This window comes from Homalodisca vitripennis, chromosome X, assembly GCF_021130785.1.
Source record: "Homalodisca vitripennis isolate AUS2020 chromosome X, UT_GWSS_2.1, whole genome shotgun sequence".
NCBI classification, from domain to species: Eukaryota; Metazoa; Arthropoda; class Insecta; order Hemiptera; family Cicadellidae; genus Homalodisca; species Homalodisca vitripennis.
This window is the reverse complement of record NC_060215.1, coordinates 41013493-41040172: the sequence shown is the minus strand read 5'-3', so window position 1 is coordinate 41040172 and position 26680 is coordinate 41013493. Positions and strand designations below refer to the sequence as shown.

Below are 26680 nucleotides of genomic sequence, written 5' to 3'. Positions count from 1 at the left end.
TTGAATCAGTAAACCAGGTGATAAAAACAATTTGTAGTCCTACTTAATTATGATTTATCTTAGTTACCTTTATTTACTGTACAAATTTTGTTCAAATATTTTTGAATAAAATGGTTTTTGTAATTTATTTGTGTCCAGTTTTATTTCTTCACCAGAAAATAAAAGAGAAAAATTCATATTAACATTAATTAATAAATTAATAATAAACTAATCAAAAACTATAGTGGTGTGAAAGTTTTATCTAGGAGTGAATGTTAAAAAATGGATATTGTATTATTTTAAATAAGAGCCAAAACATTAAAGCATATTAGCAGATCTCACTTATTTCATTAAAAACATTAAAATAACAACATCTGATGGAATGATATTTATTGAAAAGTGCAGAGTAGTTGTACTAAAACCATCAATAGAATGCAGTTACTGGATTCACTCAGTCACTGAATGAAAACAACTGATGGAACAAAATCAACCGACTGAAACTGTCTAACTAGTTTCAGTCATTAGCAAAACAACTGGATGAAAAATTCAACCGATACGATAAACTCCAACCAATTAAATCTGGTTTGTTCCAAATATTGAATGAATCTGTTGTTTAAAATCGGTTTTTCCCACCACTGTGTTGTAGTATGAATGTCATGCAATGTTTAAGATGGAGCTGAACAATTGGATAAATAATTTAACCAAATTAAAATTTTGAGTAATATTTTGTTTTTAATCAATCAATATAAATTTTGAACAAAGTTGCTTACAACAAAAATTACTTTAATACATTTTCTCGTTATTATTATATAGATGATTTTTTAACAACAATTAAATATTACTAAAAATTAAAAAAACATAGAAAAAGTTTTTTTTATAGATTTAAAAATTGCACCAAAAAGATTTCAATAGGGTTTCTTTACCATTACTAAAAAGATTAATAACTTCTAAACATTTTATTATACTTGAAGTAGGTACATTATAATAGTCGATTCATGACTATATTTTGAAATAAAATTATATATTGATAATAATTTAAAGTGGTTTGATTTTATTACATTCAAAACAAACAATATGATCGATAATACATATTTTACTTGGTATTTTTTTTAAAGTGATTTCGTTATTACTAATCAACATATAACTATAGAATTCATACTTACTGTAAAAGTTATGAATATATATACTAGTTCAAAATTTTTATTCAGAACATATCCACTGTATTAAATATCATATATAACAGTTATTTTATGATAATATAAAGATAGAATTTAGGTAACCCATCCATAATTCTAAATTGAGCATTATAATAAATGATAAAAATGTATTATTTTCATTATAAAATAAATCTAATTATGTACATGAAGAACAAGACTTAGTTCCACAAGTATAGCATGTAACAAATATTACATTTAACATCAAGAATGTATATAAAATACATAATATTAATATTAGAATGAACCATGTAGGCTGGCATTTCACAACATGAAATTGAAATAACGCCAATATGTATGTCCACAGTGTATGCACACTCAGTAGTAAATATTGTTTTCATAAACCTTGTCACCTAAGTCATTGTCACAACTTTTTTTGGTATCTGTCGCTGGTATAAAAAAGCGACAGTAAAATATCGGTGACAAAGTCACTGGTACTGAAATATCGCTCATCTTTAGTTTGAAACATCTCAATAAACCTTATAACAAATTTTCAGGTGCTGTGTTATTTATTGTAAGTCTAATAGTCAAGAATACGATTAAGTGGAAACATTTCTTTACTTTTTGTTTCAGACAGATTTTTAGTCTGAGGATTCAATCCTCTATCTTAACTTGAGTTTTTAAAACAGTTATTTTTTCAACACGTGAAAACCTAAACATCGGTTAATCCTAGATATGGAGTTAAATTTATTGTTGTGTACAGGTACTGGAGAGTCGGGCAAGTCAACGTTCATCAAACAGATGCGAATCATCCATGGGTCTGGTTACTCAGATGAGGACAAACGGGGATTTATCAAGCTCGTCTACCAGAACATCTTCATGGCCATGCAGAGCATGATACGTGCCATGGACTTGCTCAAGATACAGTACGCAGACTCTTCCAACATTGTAAGTATATATTTTATATCTACTAACTACCTTCACAGTGTAATCTTTGAATTTCATCACTGGCTGATCAACAGTGGCCAAACATCGGGATATCCGTATAAAAGTTATACTGTGATCTTCTGTAAAGTGCAGGACAATTTGGTCTGATCAATAATATAGTACCGCCACTGTAATTGATCAATAATTTTTTAACACTAACAGCGATCAAGATGCTGTGAACATTTACTGTTTAGTTATGAGACTTTTAAGTTTTGATACATCATTGATAATACCACCAAGGGTAAGGTGTGCATTGTGACCTTTTCAAAGTTCAATAGAAATAAAAAATTGATCTTCAAGATGAAGAATGTTTCATCACGACTGAATTTGTGATCAGAACAGAAGGTCCAGGTCAAGCGTTCACCATGAACAATAATAATTTGTCCTCCATCATAAACATTATAGACAATGACTGAATTAAAGTTTGATCACATTACAATATCCTCAAAAATATGCTTGTTCATTGATAGAGTGGCAGCAGAAGTAGTAGTACTGTATGTAAGTCATTGTAAAACTTATTAGAGCAGTCCGTACCAAAATATTCCAATGACGTTTGAAGCAATGTCGTCATATCATTGCTCACAATCAGGTGTTCCTGCTATAACGTAGATATGGCCACTACTATTCGTTTGATTTACATTTTGTCCACCAAACATATGAATGAAATCAAACGTACTTATATTTATTTACGATAACAACTGATTATGATTGTTTATTGCAACAGATGTGATACTGATCAGTATTTTTTCCTACACGTAAGACTAGCAATGGTGTTGGGCACTGGGTGTAGAGGGGTATTCAGATACACCATTAACCATTGGACTAACTTGGTACGGGTGCTCTAATTTATTATCTGCTATTACATTATTCAAGTATTTTTCGGAATGGTTGCATAATTTACCATTACTACTTACTTAGTAAAATATAAAGTATCAAGTGAAGTCTTTATATTGTATCTTTATGGGAATGGATAGAAGGAGCCTTTCTTGAGTTTAACTCACTTATTCAGTACATTTGAACTTCTCAAGCTTACAATTGTGTAAAGTAAAAAAGTAAACCGTTGTCTAGTTCCTATCCACTAAAATCATGGAATGAATTAGAAATAGAGGAAATTGAGCTGTAATAGATTGAAGTGGTGATTTGTTTGACAGCCAATAAACAAATGTACAGGCCATTAGGCCAGACCAAACCTTGTCAGATGCTTGAACAACTTGTTTGTCATTGCACAAAACTGACTTCTTCTATTTGTAAAACAATCTGGCTATTGTCTATGGGGAGTTCAATAACACAGTATATTGTTCTTGACTTCATTTTGTAAAGAAACCATGTTAAATGCTATTTTGTTTTGTGAAAGCCACACTAGATTGTTTTGAGATGAACCACAAAGTGACCAATAAAGTAAAGAATTTAGCTAGACACTTCTTGTTAACTCTCTAGGCCTCTCTTGTTCTCTTTCACTCTCACGTACTATATATACATAGAAGAATTTCCTTTATTTGGTCTTACAAAGAGAAGAAGATTACAATAGAAACGGATGTGGGTATTGTGACGATAAAACAGTATGATATTGCTATTATTTTGTATACACAATACAAAATGTTTCAAGTTCTTATTATAAACCAGATAATTAGTTAACAACAGAGAGATGACTGTCATACAATGTTTCCTATTACGATTTACACATTGGTTAAACACAATCGACTCACAATTTTGTTATCTTGACTAATGTAACCAGAGAATCTAAAGCCCATGTAAATAAACCACATCCTACTTGGTGTGAACTTTACACTTAAAAGGTAAAACCTCAGTCATCGTTCCTTGGCTAAACGCAAGGTGGTAGTATTAAGCCGGCTGTACTGAAACGACCTTGGGTTTTACCCCATAAGAACAATGTTAAACTTCAAACACTTTGTGTTCTTATTATTGATCATAGAATCGTGTGTGTGGGAGGTTTCTTGTATGATTAATACAAATCCAAATACATTTAAAAAAATGTTGTGTTAAAGTGTTTACTTTTTGAATATTCAAGTGATAAATAAAAAGGAGTTGAACTTTGTGCTGACAAACCAATAAACATTCTGAATAATGAAAAGGATTGGATATTTATTACATCCTTAAAATGAGACGTCTCTCAAGACTGATGAAAAATAAAGACTTACAAGTGTTGAACATTGTTCTTATGGGGCTATATCAAAATGGCTACCAAATACAGCTGGATCTTGGTATAAGTACCACACATAAATTTATCATGATTATGTGTTGAGCTCGGACTCTATTGGAGGAATAAAATATATTTATCCTATTTTGGCAATAGATAATAAAAAAATGTTCTCACTATTTGTACTTAAATTATGAACCTAATATAATAATAATAATAATAATGATTAGTTTAATGAGGGCGATGGAATATTCCCGGAATGGTGCTGGGTTGGGGAAGTATATATTTCTTCTGCTCTGTACAACTTTCACAGTCTAGTACTATCAGTGATGGTACACAAAGTGGAGTGAGCCTCTGGTGTTGTGGCCAATTAAGGAGAGAAATCTGGGTAAGTCCACATGGGCTGTGCAGATTCCCGGAAATTTGTTTTACCAAGTTCACATTTGCCAAAACAACAGTCGGTCACTTTCGCCATACTCTTTTCCCTAAGAAAGTGACCCCTGCAATGGTCGAAGAGGTTGACGTTTATTCAGGTGGTTATTCTAAATGATCCACCGGTCATATGAGTGATGAAACTTTTACCAACAATATAAAAGCTCTAGTAGTCGTGTTGGTTCTGTTGTTGACCGCATGTGAACCTGCCTGTTTCCATGTTAGGGCTGTGATGTAGACACATCACTCTTAACATGAGGTGAATAGGGACGTTGTTACAGTAAATGTCTCACTATAACTAATTTCACTTGTTTTCTATTTGAATAAAAGTTGCTGAAACTGATATAACGTTAATAATAATTTAGGTTAGTATTATGGGAAAAACTGTAGAGTGCATCTAGTTCTCTCATTTAAAACGTGGTTAAACATACCATGAGGTTGTTGGTAAATATTCTTACAACTGACTGTCTGACAGCTACCTTCTACTATTAATGGGAATTGTTGAAACAATTTGAGCATTTGTGCGTAAAGATTGATAATGGACTATTGGACCCATAAGTGAATAAACGGTCTAACTTGGAACGTGGGACAGCTAATTTTGTTGGAAGATACAGGAATAATAGGGGTCACTGCAAATTCTACTCTGTCTCAAGATTCTACGCCATAACAATGTTCCCGTCTAAATGGCCATCTTAATGTGCCAGTTGGTTTGAAAAATGACTTCACTCCTTTATCTTATACATATTTTTCATTCATCCATTTCTATGTGAATCTACTCCTCCATATGAAACTATATCAATAAATAGTTATTCACTGTAGTGAGGGATGATAATCTTGTCAAGAATTAGAATTGATCAGTTTCTCAATACCGAGAGATTGCGCTAAGTGTCTTGTGTCGTTTTGTTGCTAAAAGAGCTTACTAAAACAACATAATCTGTAACATTTTTGTCAAAATATCGATTGCTCATTTTCCCCACTACGTTTGTCACTGCTGAGTTCTAATAGTCGGTTTGTGCTGAGCTGCAGTCGCATAAACATAACAGCCTCTATTGATTCTCCCACCAATTGTAAACTGAGGAGTGTTATTCATTTCCTGCAGGTAGCAGGAAGTAGGAAGTAGTGCAGCAGAAATCCATTGGAGAATATGCTGTTTTACAGAAAAAACATCATGAGTGGTGGTGTGAGTGAATCGCAACAAAAGTTCAAAGATGGCAGAATGTCAAAGCTGAAGCCATTCAGCTATTTTTGTGGATGTCAGTCAACATCTGTGGCACCCAGCAAACACATCTTTTTTACAGCTTAAATTGTTTGTAACATTAGAGTAAAGAAAAGGTCTTAACACTTCTGGAAATTCCAAAGACAAAGAACTTATTGTGAATCAACGGTTTTTTCCAAGCACTTTGTCAATTTGTTCAAAAAGGCTGTCTGTAGCGACAGACTTGCATTTTTGACCACCTCCTTCATCGTGCATGTCAATTCCGCCATCTTTAAACTTTCTACTCCATGCACGTACAACACCATCACTTAAATGTTTCTGTAAACATGGCACATTCTACGATGGATTTCTGTTGCACTACTCCCTTCAGTTTGCAGGAAATGAATAACACTCCTCAATTCACATTTGGCACGAGAACCAATAGAGGTGGCCATGTTAATGTGACTGCAGCTCAGCACAATGTAGCTACTTGAACCCAGCAGTGACAAATGTAACGAGGAAGATGAAAAATCGACTACAACGTACACTATGGACCTTCCACGTGTCCGGCCGTCATGACGTGAGATCGAAGGTTAAAAAAAAGTATCTTGTACACTGCTCCTATCCATTTGACACGTGATTTTGGTTTATTGTGATAAGTATTGTTGAACAAGAATGTGCAAGTGGTCAGCGTACCCACTGTCAAACCATTGTATGTATTTCTAGCAATGTGATGTTCATGGTTTTATTTCATTTATATCGCAAACTCCATTAGTGTCATGTACAATGAAAGAAGCCACTTAATTCACCACAAACACTATTGTAGAATATTCTCCAACTTCGATACAAAAGTTTTTTGAAAATGTGGTGAGTTGTTTATTTCAAAATTAAAACATTCATAGAATAAAAGGTTTATTTCTGTTAAATAAATTAAATACTGTACAAAGTAAAGTGATTAATTTGACATGTTTTTAATGAAGTGAAGTCTTTAATAATGTTATAAAAATATCTTATCACCAATTTGAGATGCAGCATGACAGTAAAAATAAAACCAGTGACTAGGCCAAATCACTTCAGTCTGTTAGGTTACACTTTTTCTGATTTAAAGATTTCACAATAAGTGAAAAGTTATTGTGATATTAAATGCAAAGAATAAAATGAATATTATTTTAAATGAGTGGTAGCTAAAATATTGTTTATTGTGTACTCCCTTTTGTCAGGGTATGTTCATTATTGGCGATGAAATATAATTTCATCATATAATTATTCATACATTAGTTACATACAAAAACGAAAAACCATATAAATAGCAGATTATTCCACAACTACTTTTGTGAAGGTCCATCACATTGGTTACTAGGGGTTCACTATTTACTAAGGGCCCTTTTTTAACCTCCAATCTCGTACCATGACAGCCAGACACTTGGCAGGTCCGTAGTGGGGGCAGTAGTTGATTGTGCATATCCCCCTTTACAACATTTGTCACTGCTAAGTTCAAATAGCCAGTTTGCACTGAGTAGCAGTCGCTTAAACATGGCCGCCTCTATTGATTCTCCCACCAAATGCGAATTGAGAAGTTTTATTCATTTCCTGCAAGCAGAAAGAAATAGTGCAGCTGAAATCCATCGCAGAATATGCCCTGTTTACGGAGAAAACATCTTATGGTGTTCTACGTGAGGGGTGTAGAAAGCCAAAGATGTTAACTGACACCCTCAAAAACCCCCAAACAGCTTCAGCTTTGTTTGACAACTACAAATCAGAATACTAATAATTATTGTTGGATAATGTTTTCCTATAAACAGTTACATCAACAACATAGCTATAAATATTTTGCATTTTCATCATAAATGTGATGTTAAATTGCCCATTTATACTTGAAAAATTCTTTCAATCACCTATATAGTTAGGCACTAAATGGGCAGACAAAAAATTATCTTAACAGATTAATTGTGATTAAAAATTAAATATAAAGTACTCATATTGTGTTACATGCAAAGCTTTGTATCATTATTATGCATGCAGTACATAAATTAGGTTGAAATGCCTAAAGTCAACCGAGTATTGACATATGGATATTTCCCTCCTGCATATGACACCATACTTTGTCCACAATGTGATTCACAGATTGTAAGAGTTTATGAAGTAATTTGTGACTGAAGTAGGTAATCATGTTGTGTGATATATTTATGAATGTAACAGTCTTTATCTAACTCAAACACCTAGACAAACATTGGCATTCAAGTTTAGATCCCATTAAGCCTGATCAAAGGTCCAACTTACAGCCATTATGCTGATAACAAACTTGAAAAACAAAATTTCTTTAAGGAACATTGCTGTTAGTTAAATATATCCCCAATATATTTTTTTCAATAACATGCCTGATTCAAAGATCAATTTTATTTTATATATGAGATTTAGATGTAATTTAGAGAAAAATAACAAATTCAATTTATGTGAATGCTCTGCTTGAATAACAACAAAAAACAGTGTAATGAAAATATAGCTCTCTTGCATGTTTGTAAAATAAATTTCATCTTATCTTGAAGTAATTTTTAAGTTGTGTGTTTTAGGAGTAGTTACTACTATAAAATAATAAAGGTTGTCCGATAAAAACACGTCATAAGACAATTTTTATTTTTTAATAACTAAATTTCTATTTTTTCTGTATTCTTATAAAAATACTGTTTTGTCATTACTGTTCCATAACTCACTCATTTCATTTGTAGTCTAAACCGATGTATGGCTAAATTTTGCCACACTTAATGGTCCTTAGAAGGAAGTAATAATCTCTGAATTGGCTACTCTTGATAAATACTTGTCTAAGACAATCCTAAGGTCCTATCATGCCACTCAGATGTCTTTCACGCGTATCAAAGTTGTTGTAAAAATATCGAAATCGTTAAAAACTGTGCCAATACATTTATACTACTCCAAAATAGGAATTAATGGATGGATTTTGCATTTATATATAACCCAGAACTCTTAGAGAAATTACCCTCTAAGACTCTCTGTGTTGAGGTGGCCTTCTCAATATGGCTTTGGACCAAAGATTTGTAAAGCATCAGATAATATCTCTATTGTTGACAAATGAAGTGATATGTATTTAAAAAAACCTTAGTTCCTCCTAGCTTTTGAAATGGCACTACTTATATTTTTTCAAACAAGGTCGCCTTGAAGTGTATAAAACTCTTAAGATCCTGCATGATATGATTTTTTTGTTTCTATTGCCTCTATTCTCATAATAAAAACAAAAATTAAATCCAAGGGCATGTGATGATTTTAGCTAACACTCCAGCAAAATCAATGACTGATTACATAGCTTAATAGTCTTAGCATAATGTTGCACATCACAGATCAGGACATAAATATCATCAGCATAACATTGGATGTCACAGTTCAGGATAAATGTCATAATTTATAACATAAATTAAAGGGTCAAAATTAGAGACATGGTGCATTTTAGAATGTGAACAAAGTTGAATTTGATGTAACGAATTAAGTCAGAAGAAAAGCCAAAAGATAGAATCAAAAAGACAACTGGGAAGCTTGTCAAATGCCTTTTGGAGGTCAAGGTAGATATTAACAGCCTGACCTCAGTGCTCAACCACAGGATCAGTCACTACTAAAAATGACGCAAGTTTGTGACAGCTGAACAATCTTTTATGATGCTTTGCTGGTGTTTGGTAAAATTTCATGTAATGAAAGCTACATACGATGTATTGTGTATCCTTCATAAGGCACTTTAAATTTAGCTACAGATTAAGAAAGTTTAGGGACCTTGTTTTTGGTATCAGTGCAACTACTGCAGCTTTTGAAATTAAAAAAGATGTGTTAATAATGAACTCCACCCGAACAACAAAATAAGCACAGGGGTAGTGGTTCCGAATGGGGTCTAGTGGTACCTTTGAATGTAAATTTGTTATGAGAAGAACAATTATTCCGCTTAAGCAGTGATAAAGTTGGCTAAGAAAACTCGGAGTGACTGAAATTTTCAGAAATTTTTTTTTCGTGGATATATTATTTTTTAATAGACATAGTAATTGCTGAGTTGAAAGCCTCAGTAACAGTATCAAGAGAAGGAATAAGGAGTACATCAGCTCAGTTATAATATGAAGCTGGCAGTATAAACTGAAATGAAGCAGGTGTCCAGCCAAATGTCGCCATGGAAGCAGATTCAAGAAGAGGATGATACTTGTTTTCCCTGTCCAGTGCAATAACACCAGGACGGAAATCAAATTGATTATATTTTATAAGCATGATGTCTAGATCAATCTGAACTTGATGGAGCTGTGACATATTCAGTTATTTCATGCAACCTTATAACTTATTCTAGCTCTGGAATAAAAACTACATCCAAAGTGAACATTCACTCCAATCATAACCCGGAAGTCAATTTTCCCTAAAACCGTTTAAAGATATTTCAAGAACATAAGGATCAACTGAAGGTAAGAAGTAACTGCAAGAAAGCAAAAAGTTCTTGCCTTAATGTATATAAACATGGACATAGACACTTCCAGAGAATATTTACAGATCTTTGGTGACAGTGAACAGGAAATCACTTTTTTTCTAACTAGTACACTTTTCATTGTATTTTTTGTAAATAACGACTTGGTAAATTATGAAATTATCAGGGATAAATGAGAATAATAAATGGTCAAATGCAACAATGCTGACTTTATTACGGGTTAAGGGTGCAGACCACAGACTTTCTGGTACTGAATAGCGAAGCTCATCTCTGTTAGCTCACCTGTTTGGCCTTCTGTGATGACTCTAAAAGCCTGTATATTTTATTATTATGAAGCATATTTCTGAATGGATAAATTAAAACCACCATGCAGCAAAATCTGGATTATTAACTGTTTCGAAGAACTAGAACAATTTCCAATATAAAGTTGCATGCTAAGGACTTTTTGAAAGTCGTGTAAGATAAGGAATTTTGGTTTGGGGAGACACATCAGGAGAGAATCCCAGAGAGTTGTAGTCCTACAAAAGCATGCTGTAAGGATACTAGCTGGACTGAAGTCAAGAGAATCATGCAAGGATGCATTCAGGAAATAGGGAATACTCACAGTATCCTCTCTATATATAATTGAAGTCATTATATATGCTTTACAAAATAATCTTCAGAGATTTATCCACATCCATCAACATAATACAAGACACTCCCAACAGTTTACCCTACCTACACATCGCCTAGCATTTTTCCAGAGAAAGCTGTCCTATCCTAGAGCAAAGTTTTTCAATGCCCTACCAAAAAGTCTCAAGAATAGTCGATCAACTCTAAAAAAGAAGCTGAAGACTGGTTCATTGACAAATCTGCCAGCTGGACTCTTATCATTCGACAATTAGGAAATGTAGTTGACTTTTAAGTGCATATTTAAAACGTTCTTATTAAACGTCCAGGAATCTGAGATATTTAAGATGTACATGATCATTACAAAACTGTACACACATATCTTTTGAATATCTTAGATGTAATTTCCATACAAAACACAATACTTCTGTTCACTGTTCAAAAATTAAAATGAACTCAACTTTGATGGTGGGCAAAAATGAGTATTGCTTCTTAGATTTGTTAGGTATCGATATGATCTTGCCACTCAATCAAGAGGAGAACTTTTCAGTCATCAGTCATCAGTCATCCTTGTAGTTTAAAATACTGTCTCGATCATTGCCCAATCCAACCATGAGGTGTGTAATTGGGCCTTGATCTGAAACGGAAGCAGCCAGAACTCTGTCACAACTCAAAATGTGAAGTTGGAAGATTGATTGGAAGGCAGTTTGAAGGACTAGACATTATTTAGGATCTAGATGGTATGTTGTATGACGATGACTAAGTTGAAGGTTTTTGACAACATTTGGATATCAAGGGCCTGTTCAATAAGTATTGGGACTGGTTCCAAAAACAAAAATTTATTGCATAAGTCATAAGTCATAAGTCATAAGTTCTTTATTGTCATTAAACATTACAAAAATGTGATAGACATAGTCAATTTGTAACAATAAGTTAGGCTATTACAATAATTTAAATGTATGAAACATAAGTAGCCTAAAATAATAGTCTATATAACAAGTAGGCCCTAGTTAAATTATAATATTATCAAACTTTAAAAAATCTTTTAAGTCATAAAAAGGGTTTAGCAATTAACCATTTGTGAAATCTGACCTTAAATAGACTAAGAGGTAAGGACTTGGATGCAATATGTAGTTTATTGTACAACTTGAGGCCAACAACATTGTAACTATTTGTACTCTTACTTAATCTGCAAAGTGGGATTACTGCCTTAGACTGATTGCGAGTGTCATGATTGTGAACATCACTATGTACGGAAACTAAATTTGAGTTATTTTTCACATTTTACCACACAGACAAATATATACAGGTTTATCACAGTTAAAATTCTACTATCTACAAAAAGGGGTTTGCAATGAGCTTTGACTAGAGATTTGGTAACAATCCTAATGGCCTTTCTTTTGAAGCAATAAAAATATTATTTACATGACTGCTGGTTTCCCCACAGGAGAACACCATAACATATCACAGAATGAAAAAAGGCAAAATAAACTATACGTAAATATTGTAATGGTAACATGGAAGAAAGGACTCTTGAGCAAGTAAATTACTTTGGCTAACTTTGTGCACATTGATTCTATTTGGGGAGTCCAAGTTAACTTATTATCTACTATTATTCCTAATATTTTAATTTCTGTGATGGATTCAATATGGCCTAGGCTTACACTATTTTTTAAAGCTACATAAAAGATTTTGGGTTTTGCCCTGATTCAGTGTTAAACTGTTTGCTGCAAAACCAATCTACTACTTGCTTCATGGTGTTTTCTACTACTAATGAAAGACTATTTACATCACTGTCAACACTTAAAAAAGTAGTGTCGTCCGCAAACATAGCGGTAAAGGATCGACTAATATTATTTGGCAGATCATTCCATAATCAAAAGAAAACAATGTTGGGCCTAATATAGATCCCTGAGCACACCTTCATTTACCTCAACTTTTTTTAGATTGATCCTTACCATTATCTACATATTGCGACCTTCCAAGTAAGTACGATTTAAAGAAATCTAATTGGTGACCACAAAACACCATAATAATTAAGTTTCTCCAAAAAGAATCTGGTGGTCAATACAGTCAAACGCCTTACTCAGATCACAAGCTGTGATCTGAGCAAGGCGTCTGTCTTCGAAAGCCTGTAACATTTTTGGAAAATTAAGGACTCAAGGGCATCAACTGTCGATCTATTTTTACGGAAACCAAATTGTGAGTTTGAAAAAATATCATTTTCTCACTTAAAAAGGTACACAATTGCCTATGTACAACATGTGTTCTATGATTTTACCAATACAAGGCACAAGAGATACAGGACGGTAGTTACAGACCTGGTTTCTGTCATTCTTCTTGAACACCGGCACAACTCTGGACACTTTCTGTGAAGTAGGAAACACACCCTCTTTAAGGCAAGCGTTTATGCACAGCATAAGAGGCAGCATTATTTCACTAATCACCATTTTCAAAATATAACTAGACAGGCCATATACATCTCTTTGCTTTTGGTGCACTTCATTTTATTCACTGTACACAACAAGTTTTTTTCAGATACAGTTTCCCAATGAAGTTGCTGCTGAGGTTGCACGATGTTTCCGCAGAAAGTGGCTTGAAGTCGCAACAGGTTTTGACTCCCTCCGCAGCCTTGATAGCGTGTACTGACTCGATGAAGAAGTTGTTGAACTCATCAGCGGAAATGTTTGTTGTCTCGTTTACGGCTGGGGATGTCTTCTTTTTTATAAGAGACCAGGCTGCCTGACAAGGGTTTTGCTCGCAGACTCAATAAAGTTGACATTGGCTACTAGTTTGGCTTGATTTACTGATTTCCTGTACCGACATCTGATCTCCTTATAGGCCCTAAGAGCCTGTTCGCTCCCAGTAGTTTTGAAAACTGTTCGGTAACCCATCACCCTCTTCCTTAAAATTTCCAGCTCCGGAGTATACCACGCAAGATGTGATTTAATAGACCGTTTCTTCACGGTATGAGCTTTAGCTTTTACACACTTCAAAGGGCAACAATCATTGAATACTTCTAAAAACTTGTTGAAGAACTGGTCAAACATGGTTTCTGCTGTCATTGTTTTGCACTTGAGAAGTTCTAGCCAGTTCATTTCACTTAAGCAAAATTTAAAATACAAAATGCTATTTACAGAAATGTTTCTAACCATTTTTACTACAGGAGTTTCTTTGGGCGCAACTTCCAGCAAACAATTACATTTTATTTCCATCTCGACACCCTCATGATCTGCTATGTCAGGGCATACAACTTTGTACTCATAAGCAGATGTCTCAATATCTGTGAAAATATTATCCAGACAGTTGTTATTCCTTGTGGGTTGATTGTTGACGTAGTGACAGTTAAACTGAGCAAGAACAATTTTCAACTTCTTAACTGTAGGCGAGTTTATAGTGACGTCAAATTTAGCATTAACATCCCCACCTATAACTATGTAAGCCTTGAAGCGACCCAAATAAATTAAAAGCTGCTCCAGTTTTTCTAAAAATATATTTGCATCACCAGCTGGAGAGTGATAAAGAGTTATTGTGAGTAGGTTGAGGTAAGAAAGCAAAACTGCTGTACATTCAAAATGGAGCTCTTCACAGAATTGATCCACCGCTATACGCTCATACCTTAAGCTACTAGTAGCTGAAATAATTATGCCTGTTCCACCTCTAATGTGATTACTTCTGCAGAATAAAGATGCTCGCACATAGCCCTCCACATCCACACAATCCTGTTCCTGATCACTGAGCCAATGTTCACAAAAACACAGCAGGTCATAATGATTTTCATCACCCAGGACACTTAAAATATTTTCTTTTTCTTGCAAACCTTGTACATTTAAGAACAGTAACTTTAGGTTAGGCTTTGAGGTAGGCCTATATATGACGTCTTGTGTCGGCGACCCTGGGTAGGCACCGTCGCACCTAATCGTAGTAGTGTCACTAACCTCAACATTAGTTCCATCCTCAATAGAGGGTACAAGCTTAGATCCACAAACTAGGCCTAAGTATTTTGCAGAATATTTTGCATACAATTACAATTACTTAATAATCTTCAAAATACACCCTCCTGCATCAATACACTTAGTTCGGCGTGTCTGTCACTCGTCAAAATCCCAAAGAAGTCAGTTTCCAGAATACAATAAAGAACCTTTGTCGTCGCCTCTTGAACTGCCTTGATGGAGTCTAGATATCCTTTGAGCTCCCTTTTCATTCGTGGAAACAAGAAAAAGTTTGGTGGAGCCAGATCTTGGATGGGGGGGGCATGTGAGGTAAAGTTGCCACGCCTTTGTCGTTGTCTTTCATAATTCATCACCAGTAATAACGTCAAGAAAATTTTCATCTTCTTGAATTCAGTCCAACATTCGTGCAAAATTTCCACCCGCAACAGTTTTTATTCCTCGTTCAAGACTTTCGGCACCAGCTTTCTGCACACTTTCCTCATTGCAAGATCCTCTGTTACAATGGTGTGAACGATTCCGACTGAAAGGCCGGTCTCCTCACTAAAGAGGGCGATGGTTAATTGCCTGTCAGAGTCCTAAACTGTTTTAACTTTGGCCACCTGAGCATCTGTTCGAGTGGTCATCGGGCGTCCGACGTATTGATTGTCTTCGACGAGCTCCTGGCCTTTCTTAAACATTTTGTGCTACTCAAAAACTCTTGTGCAGCTTAAGGCATTATCTCCATAATAAGTTCAGGGGGTCTAGGATGTGAATTTCTTGTATTTAAAGCAAACCTTCACAGCGTAGCGTTACTCGATAATCCGCTCCATGACATGTTGACATTTAAAAAACTCACACATCACAAAAATCCACCTCCTTCCAGCATGCTCTTAGGTGACTGAATTAAAGTGCGCCTGAGTGGTGGAGGACCATCTACCGAGGCCGACCAGTTGGACCCCCTCCACCGTTCCATTGAGGATACAGTGAACCCGACCCGATACTTATTGAACAGCCCCTCTATTTTTTTATGGAAAATTCTTTGTCGAGGTTTCAAAAACTAATTTTCAGTGTTCTGAATTATTTCATATTAAAAAATGAAATGTGTAAAAGTAGATCATATATACATAAAACATCACAATTATTTTACAATAAAATCTTTACTTTCAAAAGGAACTTTATGTTTCAATCTGAAGCATGAACTATTTTCATGTTTGGTCACTTAGACCAACAATCTTTTATACTGATGTCTCATGCCTTTTGGATTTATTTACTCTCCTGGTTAGATTTGGAATATAACATAAATTGTATTCTTATTATTCTGAAACCTGCCCATCTTAATCTTATGTTTTGTTTCTGCAACTAGTAGTTCTTAAACATGTATTGTAATCCTATATTACTATTTTCTCCATACCATATTTTATATATTGTGTTGGTCCAGGAACTTTTACAAAAGTATTTTAAATACAGAAAACTTTTTAATAGTGTAAAATTTTTAAGGTTTCAGTAAAAATGTTATTGCTTTACCTAGATATCTGATGTTGTGTAAATCCTGTAATCCTGTACTAACTCTTACACCTTATTTTGCATCTTTTTGTGGCCTCCAATAATGTTTCATAAAAATTGTCCAAAAATTGATTATTCTATTTGAGAACTCAATATGTGTGTTTATTATTCCATCTAGATCTATCAGCTAATTATACCCGACATTACACCTGGATATATACAACGTCTTGGATCTGTAGATCATCTAGATGTGCGGTGTTTGTGATCTATAGTACATACAGTTTTGTGGTGTGAAAATATTTTAGTTGTTTGCAGACTTCAAAACTGCCATTTCTTGTGTATTTTACTTTGGGTGTAGATTATTTAAGTTTCTCTGAGTTTAGGATACAATTTGATTAATTATTTTAAAACAATGAAGTTGAGATACTTAGGTTGATTATAATTTGAATTGAATATAAAAGAAGGTTTGACTGAGATCCAATGGTCTGATTACAGGAAAAGGCAGAATTGATTCGGAGCGTGGACTTTGAGACAGTGACAACATTCGAGAGCCCGTATGTGGAAGCAATCAAGGATTTGTGGGCTGACTCAGGCATCCAAGAATGTTACGACAGGCGGCGCGAGTATCAACTCACTGACTCAGCCAAATAGTGAGTAGTGTAGTCGACAAAGTGACACTTCCACCTTTAAATTTCCATCGTATTAATTTTTGTGACGAGTCAACGTTTAAAAATGCCTCAATTGTCAAATAGAAACAATATTATGACATAGTGGTATTATTGCCAAAAAATGTATTTTTTATGATTATAATAATGTTCCATGTGGGTTACTGCAATCAACATTAATTGGTCTAGTGATTCTGTATACCTTTAATGCAATGAAAATGAGTAAATGAAACATAAAACCAATTATTCTTGTAATAATTACAGAGTTCATATTAAAAAAGTTTGTTTAAATAATGTATTTGTTAATAGTGGAATGTTCATTAAGCTTTCTATTTGGTTTGGATACAAACTATTAAAAATTTGTTTTTTTTATCAGTTGAAAGACATTTAGTGATGAGTACAATGTGTTGGTATCAGGTTCCTGTGCCGTTGTATCTTGTAAATTAATTGTTGGCCTCTCAGATTATCATCTCAGAGATGCGGGTTTGAATTACAATGTGGGCTTAACAAATAATCATCTAAAACCACCCTGAAGTAATGTAAGAAACCGTTGCTTACTAGAGTTGGAAATCGCCAAAAAAGGCTTCTATGGTTTGAAAGGAACAACAGTTTTTTTAAGTTTTGTTAAGGTAATACACTTTTCTGTTCTAAGTACTGTAGCATTTTAAACATATTAAAATGTAGGTTTCTTATAGAGTTTACGTAATCTCATATTTGAGGGTAAAAATAGTTTGTAAAATTAAATATTATGTTATTTACAATGTGTCTGATTAAAAATCTAAAAACAGTACTTTATGCTGGATAGGTGCCTTAAAAATTGTTTCAAAAGCCATGAAAAATTGTGTGCTTCAGTTCAAGAATGACTGCCGCCACCCAAGAATAGGTCTTCAGTCTTTTTAGCTTTATTAATTATAATAGTGGTAATTCTGTTATGGCTATATCTCCTGATTTTATGTCTGGTGAGCTGTAAAGGCTAAGTGATCTAAGTGATCATCTACAGTTTTAACAGCAGATGTCTGTTCATAGGAAGTAAAGAAGAAAATTGCTCAAGTTTGGAATGGTCTGTGGTAGTGGATAAGTACCATTTACTATATATCTGCAGGTCACCAAACTTCATTACTTTATAATTAGAATGACCTTGATTTCTTACTACCATACTATACACACACATACTATCTAATTGGAATCAAGTACTTCCCATTGATAATACAAACAACAGAAGAATGTGACATTATTGTGTCAATTGCTGGATTGGAGATTGCATATCAACTAGAGCTGCTATGAAGGGTCACATATAGTGCAATATTACTTTGTGCAGTAATGTAGAGGAAGGGTTTTATAGTATTGATGATGATCTGCAAGTGACTATCATTTGTATGTTTAGAGGAGTGCCAGTAGTGAATGACATAGATATAAAAAAAAGATTAATATATTTTTTCTAGAGGAAGCTTGTATATTTTTACAATTGTTCTCGTGTTCTTGAAGGCACAAGCCACTATCTGCAAAGTAAGAGAACATTAGCATATTAAAAGCTATTGATGCAATCAGTGTTATTGTTAGCAACGGCGTAATGTCCTTGTACTCTATTTTAGCCGTTGTTTCACAAAAATATGATGTATAACTTTTTCTTTTATTTTACGTTCATCTTCCACAAGCACTATTTTGAAGTATAGAGCAGTATTGTATCAATAAAATCCCTTCTTAAAAGACATGGCTTTTGTCCGGGATATTTTGTCAAAACTGTCATTGTTTAATTTAACTCAGATGAGATGTTGTGGATCAATATTTATTGGATCTTTGATTAAAAAGTATGATTTATTCTTAAAATTAGACTGAAATAGGCACTTAATGATGAACTGTATTGCTTGACAGCTACCTGATGGAAATCGACAGAGTGGCTGCTCCCAACTATTTGCCCACAGAACAGGATATTCTGCGAGTCCGAGTCCCCACAACAGGCATCATCGAGTATCCCTTCGACTTGGAAGAGATCAGATTTAGGTAGACGATTCACTGTAAGCTCTGCTTTGGTGCATGGAACAGCTTGGCTTGGCTTCGGAAGGGGGTTGATATCACTGCTTCCAGTCATTTCTACTCTTGCTGATTTTTCAGGGAACAACAAGTATTTGGTGTCCGGAGAAACTCCTTGTTTTTGTGAATACTCGCTATTTGTCTTGTCTGCATGTTACACATTTTTGTTGTTTTTGTAAATTGGTGTTTGGTACTAACTATTATTTATGGGATCTTACTTCAAAACGAAGCTATCTGAAATATTAAGAGTATCTTTGTACTGTAGCTCCTGAAACGATAATGGTATCTGTTGTCATTCATAATACGATTGGTGAAATCTTCATATACATCTAATATTCCGTAAAACATTTGTCATTTGTTTTTATAAATAATATTTTTCCAAAATGTAATAAAAATCTATATTATATACGGTAAATATGCCTAAGTTCAATTTAACATAAAAATTACAGTTTCAAATTGCAATTGAGGTTATACACATGGAAGATTAGAGCAATTACCATATAGTACAATAAATGAAATGTCTCTATAAGAAAAGCTAAAAAAAACGTTTAAGAAATGTAATTTTAGGCATGAAAAATCATATTTTTTGTACTCTCTTCATGCTTATTGTTTAATATTTACAGCTTTAATTTGTTGAGGATCTAATAGGAAGGAAAAGTATTCAAGCACTGGGCAAATGGCAAAAATCATACTGGGATGGTACAAAATCAATCTGTCAACCTTTCAGCCTTGCTACCATACAATTACCAGCGGAATTTTGGAATCTTAGAAATAAAAATTTGTCAAGTGAAAGTTATTAAATTGAGTATTTTGTGAAGTTCAGTAGTTACGTTCTTGGACTAAGATTTCCAACGAATGCCGACTTTCCAGTGGCATGAAAGAGGTCATAAAGGCATGACTGTCCGCATGTACATGTATGTGTCTGCATGATCCTCGTTTTCAGTTACCTTGAGGACATCGGCCGGATAGAACAGGCGGATTACCTGCCGACTGAACAGGACATTCTGAGAGCTCGAGCACCCACGACTGGCATCATTGAGTACCCCTTCGATCTGGACTCAATCGTGTTTAGGTACTTGATCTACCCTCACCTCCTCACAGAGTAGCAGACCCCTGTAGGTGTGAGGGATCGAGATGGTTTGTTGTGTATTTGGTAGCAGACCCTCGTAATGGACAAGATCTGGTAGTAGTGGAGTCAAGTCTTGTTGAATGTCAGGTAGCATCTCAGATTCCAAGGTGGAGACAGTCAATTAGCAAACAAGTAGTAGTCAACTCTTGGATAGAAACATAAAGAGCTAAGACTCATAGAATTTTGAAGTAATGTTTTTTTTATAGAAATACAATGGATGTTAAATTTTAGTATATAGTCAGGGAAAATTAACCATATGTATCGGTCATGTGATTGAAGTATAATTTGTCCTTCAAAACTCATCTTGTGACCAAACACTCAAAATGACTAAGTAAGTTAGTGTATTCCTGCTTATTATTACTACCTAGTGTGGTTTAAAGAATTATTACAGTAATGACACAAGTAGTAGTGTTATTACTTCATCTCACTTTTTCAGCATTCTGCCTTGACTTTTGAAATATTTAAACCTTTTTAGTCTAGTGGGTAGCAGTTATCTATCACAAGATAACCGAAAGATAGTACGAGTGACTCCTGAGCGATCTTGTCTTTGTAGGTAGTCAGTCGTCCATCTACCAAGTAATTGATGATGGTACTGTAGTTACTTAAAGCGATTGATCAATATCTACCAAACAACTCCATCAGTAATTTAATTACTTAATCCTCTCCTGGTTAAACAACTTCAGATACTACTGAATCCTATTAACTGTTTGAGCAGTAACTTTTCACACATTCGACAGGCCTCAAAAAATGAGTTAAAAGTGTGTAGTACAACTTTTTTATTTTTATATTAATACTTATACTTTTTTAGTTCAAAAATTATAATATTTTGTGCGAAACATGTCATTTAACCTCTTATTATTTAGGGTGTCCCGCAACTCTTTGATATTTCACCATATGAACATGGGTCTCTAATGCTTAGTTTCGCATCTGTCTGTCTGTATGAGTTTTTTAGAAAAAAATTAATATCTTAAAAACTAATAAGTTTAATTATACCAAATTTAGTTTAAGTGTTTACGATAATAAGGCCAATTACTGAAAAATTATCATGAAATTATCTGTAGTATTTTTAAAATGGCGGCCATTAAAACTTAAACTTTGAATACCTTAAAAACCAACAGTTTTTCTCCAGAATTACATGAATAACGGTTTTTAGAGGATATTATCACAAATCTAATGACAATAAAAGTATTTAAATCAAGTAATAAATAACTGATTTAGAGCAAATTTACTGTGACAAGACATGGCCCACATCTCGGTTCTTGGTGAATAGCCAACAATAGAAAAACTGAATATATGGCCACCATTTTGAAAATTGAAAGATAATTTCATTTTGTTACCCTTTTGTTACGGGAAACCCTGTATATAAAACAAACTTTTTAAAAGAACCTCTAATTTCAGTAGTTACACTAGGATGCTTCATAAATGTTTTGTTTGGTCCATTTTGTTAGCCTTCTTCTAAAGTATAAAGCTATTATTCACAAGACATAACACCAGGTCCCTATTCAGACCGTTTTTTTTCTGACAATTTTACCAGGGCCTGGACCAGCCCCTCTACACTTGTATGAACGAGATTCTCCATATATATGTATAAAGTTTTGTTGAAGAGCTTTAATATTTATTTGACCCAGAACAAACAATTAATTCAGCACTAAGGCATTGTTTTTGTAAATTATTGGAGCACACTGAATAAAGTTACTATTACTACGGTTTGTTAAATGGAAATCTTCCCCTCAAAATATTTAATAAAAATAAACTTGAGAACTTTTTAAAGGATTAAGACCTTGGAAAATGTGATATAATAAGAAAGCGGAGATGGGTGACTGCTTCAATAGTATGAAAATGTACTTGGAGACAGACAGACAAATTCTTATCAATGTAATAATAATTTTAATCTGACACATCAAACTAGACCATTATCAGTCTTAAGTTACCCCTCAGTGAGGGACATACTTGAAATGTCGATAAAAAAAGGTAATCTTAAGCTTATAAATTATGAAATAAAAAATTGACCAGTTCTTGGAATATTTGAATGTGAAGTGCAAACAAAAGCAATTGTGAGTAATTAGAAAGTCCTTGAGAATTAGAAAACAACTCGAGAATCTGACCAGTCTTTTAGTAGGTCCATTAATTTATGCTGAGACAGAGGTATTTTTTAATATAAATACTTATGCAGAATAGAGGAAGGTGTAAGAAGAAAATAAAAGGAAATGTAAAATGAAGCAGATGACTGAGCCATGACTGCAGATAGATTTGTGGGTATTTTTCTTTTTTTTGTAGATATTCTGCTGCACCATAGTCACATGAAGTAATTATCAATTCTTCCTTTCAACTCCATTTAGACTAGTTAAATAGCATTTAGTATTAAAGAAGTAGCTGGTTATATCTACTGCTACATTAAGTTTAAAACAGTAGCTAGCTACAACCACAATTAAGAAGTAATTATTATCATTGTTAGGTATTTTACAGCATACAGAATAGTTTCCTTGATATTTTCATACAATATATACATATTATTACATTATTTTTTGTAGAGAATAATGGAAACAATTCATGTTAACTTGTATAAATTGGTTTTAAGCCCTTGAATGAGATTTCAAAACTTAGTTATCAAAGTACAATACTGTCTAATAAAGTTCATCTTGAAATCAAATAAGTATCATTAAGAATGTGTTTTTTTATTTATGGAATAAAATGAAAGAAAAATCATCAAAGCTTATTAAAAAAAGTTATTAAGGCTACAACTAAATCTACTAACTCTAAAACACTGTAATGATTAGCAGCTAGACTTTGATACTCATTTCTCTAAGATTAGTCATCCAGGGCGTGGTCAGCACTAGCACTGATACACATCAACAAACAAACAAACAGATATGCAAAATTATAACATAGTTTACAAAATACTAAACCAAAACAAACATCAACTGATAAGTAACATTGATTACAAGTAAGTAATCATTTTGTTGTCTTATTATTTAAACAATGTACTGGTTGCTAAATCATAACAACTGGAATTATATGTAGAATATTAATGGAGAGCATATTTGAACAATATATAAAAGAGTATGATGTTATAAGTCATGTTTGTATGTTTGGTACTATTAAATGCCACAAACACTTAGAAGTTTGCAAGATTTAATGTTAACATTGTAATGTTTCAGTGGTATATGCATTAAGAAATATTTTTCAAGTATCAATATTAAAATATATATGAAAAATATTTTTTTATTGACAAATTCTTATTAAACATACAGACAGTATTCACATTTTCTATTTATTTTAGTTCAGTGTGTAATAATATTTACATTACAAGAGGTATTTTCACAAATAAAGTGAAGATTTGGTAAGTTTGCATGATTGTATTGCTTGTAAAATTGCTTAATATTGATGATGGGCATATCAATGTCAGTTAGATTCACTATAGTTTAGGTATAGTGGAAAAGTATAACAAGCTTAACATTCATTTTATACATTTGCATGGGTTATCACAATATTGTTAATTTTATTTTTTAAATGTATGTTGAACGTAAAATTTATTCCGTAAATCTGGCATTATTAAATTGAACTATTACAAAAACATTTAAATTTACTCAGTGTATATGTATAAAGGACCATTTTCTTTCTTATCAAAGACTCGTAAACAGATTTATCCCTGTAAATTACATTACAAAAAGAAAATTATCGGATAAATAAAATTATTTCAATGGATTTAATAATTTTTATGAAAATTGATAACCAAATGAATAGGTACTGATTTATAAATTTCATTTATTTTATTTTCCTTAAGGTTAAACATAAGTTTTCTTTAGAACATTTTCTAGCTTCTCTTGTTTTCATTAATTTGATACATTTCTAAATTCTTAGTACAGTAGAACCCCTCATATCCGGCCTCGGTTTTACCGCACCTCGGTTTATCCGGCCACTTCCCGGAAGCCAATATTGAAATTTATTTACCACGGCTTGCAGACGCGCAGTTGCACGCACTAGTCTCCCACGACTCTTGCGTTATTTTTGTGTATCTATTTTTTTACATTTTCCTGTGTTGTCCTCAGTTGAGCTAATAGGTTTAACCTGTAAACAGTTCGTTGATTATTTCCAGTGCGGTTAGTACAGTACAATTGTTTTGTTTCGTCAAGTGCTGTGTACTGTAGGTTGGTTTATCCGGCCGAATCGTTATACGGCCAGGGGCTCGGTCCCATGGTGGCCGGATATGAGGGGTTCTACTGTATCCTTTTCTTTGGAATTTGTATATATAACTATTTGTTTAAAAAGTACCACCATAAATAGATTAAGGAAAAGAATATTTCACTATAGAGAATTTGTGATAAAATTAATTATAAACAAATTTGTACACACTGACAAGAAAATGTAATTTGTTTTAGGGAATTTACATTATTGTAATGTTGAAATTGTGTATTGTTTATGGGTTGATAGGAGTAAGTTGGTGACAGTTGCAAAAATATGTCATGTGATTTGGGTATTGTATAGGAGTTTGATGTTAAAAGGATAACTTGTTTTGTTCTTGCAGGATGGTGGATGTAGGCGGACAGAGATCTGAAAGAAGAAAGTGGATTCACTGCTTCGAAAACGTCACATCTATTATATTTCTGGTGGCTTTGAGTGAATACGACCAAATTCTTTTTGAATCCGAAAACGAGGTCAGTCATTAGCATTGTAGGGGTGTGTAAATAGTTAGTGATAAAATTAACTTCCTTAATGTAGAGATTGAGCTTTGTTGAGAATACACATAAATTTTCCTTTTTGGGATTAATGTAATCTGTATGTTTAAAAAACTTCAATTCTTGAGTGCTTACTAAATTATTCCGAACAATGTTTTTAAGTATACAATGTTATAAAATATTAAGAATACAGATGCCTTTGTAGTTGACTACCTTATGACATTATTGTTTATAGATTTTCATTAGAACAATTTAAATACAACAGAAAATATGTTTGTAGTAGTTTAAAAACTGTTTTTGTCCAAATTTTGAAAGTTATTAACAAATCACAATCATATTTCATGAATAAACATGATTCCTTCATAATCAGAATTCAAAACAAACCATAAAATTGTTGTAATCAAGCAGGTGGTGTGAACAAAAAGCAGCCGACACATGCTGAACAAGATGTTTAAAAATCAAGAATCTTTATTGTTACTTATGTTGAATGTATAGGTCTTCAACATGACATCAGATGTCTTTTAGGGAACGTAGCATAAAAATTCCCTTGGCCAAACAAGCAGAAACACTGTTGATATGATTATGTCATTTGAGATTAGGTTGTAGTGTGATTCCTTGGAAAGTGTAGCATCATCATTTCTTAGCCAAGGAGAATCCTGAGATCCTGGACCTTATCACCATTTAAACCTAATTCATTTGCACAACACCAGTTTAAAATATAAGTGGACCCTGCATAAACTATTTTAGCCGAGGTTATAACATTAAAAGTCGCAGCACATAAGTCTAGATTATCTAAAAATAAAAATAAAAGTTTTTACTTTATTTACGTGTCATGACGGTTGGTTCAGAATGCATGCAGTAATAATCATGACCTGTTAAAAGATTTATTATTTTATTTTATTAACCCTTGCTAACCTTCCATTCTAACCCCCAAGACTAGTGTGGCTGACAATAGATTTATTTTAGAAATAAAATTCCTTATTTATTTCAAACTGTCTAGAGTGTATTGTTGTGAGTGCCAATTGGCTCTTGGCTCACAGAGTCATATTTCAACATGTTATTCTCTTACACTACCATTAACTGTATTATCACGAGATGTGGGGTTTGTATCATAGTAAGTTCCAACTCTACAGGATATAACCACACTAGAATACTAGTACCAAGGCTGATCAAGCAAGTGTCTTTTATAGTTTATAATTGGTACGGAGCCGTAGATTGTTAAATGCTTTAACATTGTTTTTCCCAAACAGAATCGGATGGAAGAGTCAAAAGCCTTATTCAAGACCATCATCACATATCCGTGGTTCCAGCACTCCTCAGTCATTCTCTTCCTCAACAAGAAAGATCTGCTGGAGGAGAAGATCATGTATTCTCATCTCGTTGATTACTTCCCTGAGTACGATGGTGGGTATTCACTGGTAATTCCTTTACAGTGTTGAGGAAAGTAAAGATAGTTCTGCTGTATATGTGAGGTGACTTCTGAGTCACTGTTACTAGAGCCAGTGGAAAAAAATAATTTCATTGGCTAGTCTAGAATATGAGTCAGATTAAAGGCATCCATGGAGGAAGGGGGATTAAAAGGGGAGGGGCAGGATTGTTGATATTTGTGAAGAAAATATTTCTTTGTCATTTATCTGTTGGTCAAAGTTTCTCTTCATAGTTTTAATACTGTGGACTTAAGAGCAGACTAAGCACTGTCTCAGTAGACAGTGTGATGTATCAAGCATTAAATGTTTAAAAGAACAGACAGCAGAAATTTGTGTTT

The 26680-nt window shown here is 33.5% G+C and overlaps 1 protein-coding gene across 6 annotated transcripts in view; it reads left to right on the top strand.

Moving 5' to 3' along the window:
• The window catches only part of LOC124368955 (guanine nucleotide-binding protein G(q) subunit alpha), an 82743-nt gene that overhangs the window by 46381 nt on the left and 9682 nt on the right, over positions 1-26680 (top strand). For 2 of the 6 annotated variants that reach the window (XM_046826528.1, XM_046826529.1), the window contains exons 2-7: positions 1897-2081; positions 16910-17064; positions 18952-19080; positions 20054-20182; positions 24765-24894; positions 26166-26319. In XM_046826528.1, coding sequence (XP_046682484.1) covers positions 1897-2081; positions 16910-17064; positions 18952-19080; positions 20054-20182; positions 24765-24894; positions 26166-26319 — 882 coding nt within the window. The remainder of the gene's footprint in view (positions 1-1896; positions 2082-16909; positions 17065-18951; positions 19081-20053; positions 20183-24764; positions 24895-26165; positions 26320-26680) is intronic. The other 4 variants (XM_046826527.1, XM_046826526.1, XM_046826525.1 and 1 more) reach the window with 2 other exon arrangements.